This window comes from Haliaeetus leucocephalus, unplaced genomic scaffold, assembly GCF_000737465.1.
Source record: "Haliaeetus leucocephalus isolate CR32 unplaced genomic scaffold, Haliaeetus_leucocephalus-4.0 Scaffold526, whole genome shotgun sequence".
NCBI lineage: Eukaryota > Metazoa > Chordata > Aves > Accipitriformes > Accipitridae > Haliaeetus > Haliaeetus leucocephalus.
This window is the reverse complement of record NW_010972962.1, coordinates 4,214,285-4,220,284: the sequence shown is the minus strand read 5'-3', so window position 1 is coordinate 4,220,284 and position 6,000 is coordinate 4,214,285. Positions and strand designations below refer to the sequence as shown.

The following is a 6,000-nucleotide window of genomic DNA, read 5'->3' as shown; positions in this document are numbered from 1 at the left end:
CCCCCCGCGCCAGCGCCAGACATCGCTGCCGGCTGAAGCGGCCCCCGCCGTTCCGCACTCCGGAGACGAGGCAGACGGGCCCCGGCCCCGGCCCCGGCCCCGGGTCGTGCGGGACCAAACCTCCCGACGGCCTTCGGTAAAAAAGGCATTAGCCGCTAGGTCAGCGAAGTTCATCCTCGCGCTGATTCACATCGGTGGGAGACAGGGCACCCGTCTGTCGTGCTCAGGTCCGAGCCGGAGAGAAAAACGGCGAGTTACTGCCAGTAAAGGAAACGATGCTCTCCGTAGTACCACCAGCTGCACAGCCCAGGGCGTCGCAGGCTCCTTGCTGCTCCGCTGCCGCCGTGCGCCATGAGGGGGATGGCCTGGCACTTCCAAAACAAGTAGTACAGGTTAAAAGGAATCATGTAAAACGATTTCTGAATGCTAGTTCATAGAAGTAACCAAAGACACTGGGGTTTATCCCGTAGGGATAATTCATTGAGGGCTTACTTTACCTCTGGATGGAATCGGGTGCTCTGACATGAAAATGCTGAATAGATCTAAAAGGCCAACATTACTTACACAGGGAAACAACACAGTGTATATCTGATTACAGGCTTAGAAACAGTTACCAGATGAAAACACAAAGCCTTCAGCACATGTTTATTGTTAAAGTATACCACTAACAGATTTATTCTGCAGTCAGATCTGTCTTACCTTTATGTGGCAGGATGATGGTAAACTTAATCGGCATCAGCAGATATTTAAACACAAGCAATGTTCCAACACTGTTACACAGTTGAGACAGAGACATACTCTTTCTTTTTTTCCACCCATGGCTAGGCATTGTCACCATATTTACTTTCTAGACAGCTCTGTTGGGTTACTGACAGAAGTACTAGCAACCATTTTCCTTTCTACCGCTACTTCACTCCGGGCAAAGCAACAAGCTCTGGGTATTACTTTACAGGGTGGATGGTTGTAGAGGGTGCTACACAGCGCTTGGATTTCCATGGCCTCTAAAAATGAAATATTGGTGGCCCAGCAGCAGGTGACAGGCACGCAGCCAGTTTTAAGTAAATAGCACTGATCTCCCAACTGCTTTTGGCAGATTGAGTGGCAGTTACGTGTGACTTCATTACCTCCTCCACCCACCTCTGATCCATAAATGAGCTGAAACTTTTTGAGACTGTTTTGAATGGAGACAAGGTGCTTCTTGCTTGTCAAGAAAGTTGTTCTGCTGTTGGTACTATTACTGTGGGCATTATTTAGAATGTGTTTCAGTGGTATACACCATTGACAGGTAAAGCAACATGCGATTGCTGTATCTGACCACTGATGAAGGTGGCTGGCATGGAGAAAAAGAGAAAACCGACAGTTCGTTTCTTAGAGAAATTTCCCATCATCACATAGGTTTAGTTGGCATACCAGAAAACATCAGCTGCCTTCATTACCCTTAGCAGTGCATCATTACACTAGAAAATTAAATATTCTATACCACGCAAAGATTGCGGTGAACATAATTTCATCCAAACAAGCACTTTTTTGGCAAATACAAGAATGTCAGGAAGAATCAAAGCTGAAGCTGTAAATACACGGACAAGCTCTTTATTGCAGATTTAACCTTAGACTCAGCCAAGAGTGAGGACTCAGTCAGTCTAATTTTGGTGTTTATAGAGATGATAATCACTGCGCGTTTTATTTTACTCATCCTCACCATAAAAGTAACAGTGATAACAGTGAAGATTCTAGTAGTTTTCGTGGGATCTTTAACTTTTCTACTGTGCTATGTGATTCACTTGCTTCTTATGTTTGTCCCCACAGAGACTGAGGCTCTTGATAGTATGTTTGTATCAGTGAAATTTGGCCATGTGAATTAGTTTGTAGGAACATAACTGTACTTGGGTTCAAGTAGTAGGCTTGTTACCAATTTGAATTTTTGTTTTCAGCAACTATATAGGGCTTTTTAATATAAATAATTTTTCATTTTTTAAAGAAGTACTTCCTTTGTATTTGTTCTCAAAGAACAAACAGAAGCAGCACAGAATTGACCAAAAATAGGAAGCATGTTCAGCTGGGTGAAACGGATTATTTAGTCATATCTAGGTCTTCCTTTTTACATTTCTTCATAATATTAAAAAAAAAAAAAAAAGATAAAAAGAAGAAGTTAAAGCTGTCCTAATGGTGCAGAAAGTTACTTGCTTCCTTCTGCTTGCAGAACCTCCAGATTATCACTTCAGTGTAGCTCCATTATTTTAACAACCGGGTAAGATAAATCAGTCTCTGTATTGCACAGGGACAGAAAGGCAAAGTTGAAATGATACTAAAAGGATTTTGTACTCAAATTGCTGGTGAATGCAAACCTCCCCTGGTGAAGATTTTTCAGAATACTTCTTAGCACTAAGTATGAAAAAAACAAAGCTTAAGAGCCAATTTTCACAATGCTGTTTGCTTTCAAGAGTAAAATGGGCAGAGCGGAGCAGGCAGCATCCATACTTGCTGGCTTTATGGTCCGTTTCCCTCTCCCCTTCCCAGGGGCTCTAAGCCATTCTTGGTCTTTATCATCAGTTCTTTAGGTAAAAAAATAAAAATAATACAGGGAGTAATGGAAAAGTGACCAAATATCACTTTAATACAGATAAAAATCCTGGCCAACAAACCTGAATACCTCTTCTAACTAGAAACACAATATTTAGCTTATGTGCTTTTTGTTAACATATCCTGCTTGCTGGACACCAGCTAGTAAATTTAAGTCTCTAATAGGTCTGGTGGTTGAGGAAAGTAGAAAAATAGAGTAGGTGCTGTCCTAAACTCAGTTTTTTCTACTACCACTTTTTTCATGTACCCTTAATACAAAAGATGGATTATTTTTGTGTAGCAGTTCTGTGCTTCAGTAGTCTTGTGCTTCTCTGGCAGCAAAAGCTGACAAATCGAGTCCTTACCTTTGCATAAAGGGAAGGATCTGAGCCAAAAGTGAGAGCAGAAACCCCAGCTGCTAGAACAGGCTTCGATGGATGTGAAGAGTCACTGTGAAGCAGATTAGCAAGAAAAATCCAGGCCTCTATCAGGTCACGAGGCATATGTATTTACTTGAGTCTTATGGAGACTTGTAACGCTGGCTCTTTTCTTTGCCTCTCCAATACAATTCACAGAAATCAAGTTTCATGGCCCAGTACTTCCAGGCCTTGCAGACCATTTCTTAGCCCTCCTCAAAAAAACCTAAACAACAAAATCCCAATGTTCCCTTATACCTGTTATACACATGGAGAGGCCATTAACTGCATTTTTCAAAACCTCTTGGTTACAGAAGGTAGCAGAAAATGCTACCCTGTGATAATAACCTCAGCTTCATACTAATGGTGAATTTTATAAGTGAACTTCATTTGTTTCCTCCCTGAGTAGGTCTAGCTATCGGGTTTTCATACCTCACTCTAGCCACAGAGTGGATTTATCACCATGCAACAGATCGTTTTCTCTGCAGGTAATAGTACCTTGTATTCTGCCTCGTGGAAAAAAAGTGGAGACTAGGGATTAGGGTAGGGGTTGCAGACAATAGCCTTGCAGTTAAAACCGGCACATGAATATTGTGGTGAGTAAGTCTTGGCTCTATCATTTCCACGATCTGTGTTTTTTCCTACTGTGGCTTTGTACAATCTCTTGGTTTTCATGCCCAATAAATGGAGTCCTGCTCTGCAATGCATGTTACTAATGATGAGGTAGAGCTTTACAAAATCATGGTCATTAAAACAGAGTGTCTTCAGTTCTCCTGGTCCTGCCAGGCTGGGTCACAATCCTCTAAGTGAAAGTGCATGTTAAATAGAAGATCTCTTTCCTTTGCGGCTGAATAGTGTTCCAGCAGCCTACAGTACAAAAAGCACTGAAGTGTTCCTGTCTCTAGGTCCAAAAACAGGCCTAATGACTTTGCTATGCACCGGTGTCTCACCACAGCCATTCTGATAGTAGAAATTTCATGTGCTAAATAAATAATGGGCGGTGGGGAGGGTGTTTCTATAATTGAGTGAAATAATAATTCCTTTGGGCTTATTTCAGAGGAAATTATTGCCAGTCCCATTGTGATTGTACTAATACAGCAGAGCTGTAATCCACAGGTGGATCTTGTTATCCCAAAATAAATGGGGGTTTTTTGATCAATTATGTAATTAGTTTAAACTAAACTGCAAGGAAGTGATAGAGATGAAGGTAAAACAGAATCACCCTTACACATACTGGAATAAGAACATTGGTATTAGTTAAAACTCACACTCCATTCCTTTTTTCCATTGGAAAATTGTAATGGTATAAGGTAAAGAACTCCCAAATTTGTACTGTTCCAGCATGCTGACTCTTCAGTCCAGCAGCTGCTGGACTGCTCATACGCGCAAGCCATGGAGCATGTAACACTCACTTTTAAACAAATCATATTATAACCTTATACCCATACACATTCACCCACTAAGCACAGTGTAGATACAATCAGAAGACTAAGCGATGGCAAGAGCAACTGAAAAGTGCCAACATTTTATAATGTCTTGGGTTTTTTTGTTTACTACCCATTTCATGTATTTCAAGTCTGAAAATAAATGTTTATACATTTGCTTATTAAAAAATGGGGGTGGCAGGGAACAGAGTGAGCAATCCCGTAGGAACTACATTGAACAGAAACTAGTGAAGGAATAAAGACTAATACAGGTCTGGAATGCCTGGCAGTTTTCAGTTTCTTGTTTGCCTGATAATTTGGTGACAGTATGCTGCACTTTCCCAAAGGGCATCACAGAACCAGGTTCAGCTCTCCAACAAGGCCCGCTGCAACATTGCAAAGAGAGGATCAAATTAGAAATGAGCATTTATGGGTAGCTGTTTTTGGTTTTACAAATGCAAGAGATCTCTTTATTTTTGTTATTTGGCAGAAGACGACCCCAATATTTTCAAACACACTCCCCCAAACATTCAGCCTAAGAAGGTTGAAGGGAGGTGGTGAAAAGAAAATGGGGCTCTACTATCAAGCCTGAAATATCTATATATGGTTATGCATGTATAAAAATACTTTTTGTATATTACATGTAACTAAACTTTGAGCAACTGCTCTCAATTTGCATTTAGCTTTGAAATCTGTTTCTATATTAGACTTGCAGGGTGTGGATGCCCAAGTCATGCCCATTTTCCTAACTTTCAGTTTGTGTATGTAACAAGGCAATTTTTGTAAAGAGGAAACACACACTCCAGTTGATGCAGTAAAGAGAATTAAGACACCTCCTGTAGGCAGAATCAGTCTCTGATGAAAATATATATTTTAAAAACACTAGTCAATTATTAGCTAAGCTGCTGGAGCATTAGTACTCTTTACAAAGTAACCTTTGGCTGATGGACCTTGATGACCCTTTGACACTGAAGCCTGAAGACACCTCTTCTACCAACCAATCCTCTGAGCTCTGGGGATGGAACCACATGCAGTTTGGTCACGGAAAGAGCTCTCTGCAAACTCTAGTATCTCCGTCAAAATTTTCCTAGCTGGTGGACCATGGAGCTTCTTGTAAATGTAAGAAAATGGATAGAAGAAAACAAAACTGCCTTTTTGCCACCTGTGTGCAATAAGCTTATGTAAGTAAATGAAGATTTTTTTTTTTTTTACCCAGTTCTTAGGTATATAAATATTCCTAGCTATAAGAGGAAGCTGCTAAAATGCATACATGGTGAAGATTAGTAAGGAACTGTAGTTCCTTTCAGACTGCAGTCAGTCAGAGTGCTGTTTCAAAGAACAGAAAGTGACTGAAATCTGTTTTCCAGTAACTCAGCAAGAGCTGTAAAGATCAACTTGAATATAAGATATTTGCCTCAACTCAAAGTCTCTTGTAGGCAGTTAGACTGAGTTCAGGGAATTTGTGTCAGGCCCTGTGACGATAAACTTGTAGAAATCAGAGGAGATGGCATCACATTCAGAAATGATAAGATTTAGCTAACAGATTAGTGCTACCGAATTACAGCCTGGAACAGCTGCTAGAGCTGCTGAGGTTCATTCCA

The 6,000-nt window shown here is 40.9% G+C and overlaps 1 protein-coding gene across 2 annotated transcripts in view; it reads left to right on the top strand.

Annotated features, from left to right (window-relative positions):
- Window positions 1-5,496: 5,496 nt before the first annotated feature.
- Window positions 5,497-6,000, top strand: part of HAAO (3-hydroxyanthranilate 3,4-dioxygenase) — a 34,654-nt gene continuing 34,150 nt past the window's right edge. For both annotated transcript variants that reach the window (XM_010576463.1, XM_010576462.1), the window contains exon 1: window positions 5,497-5,580. In XM_010576463.1, the coding sequence (XP_010574765.1) occupies window positions 5,501-5,580 (80 nt within the window). In that variant the 5' untranslated portion in view covers window positions 5,497-5,500. The remainder of the gene's footprint in view (window positions 5,581-6,000) is intronic.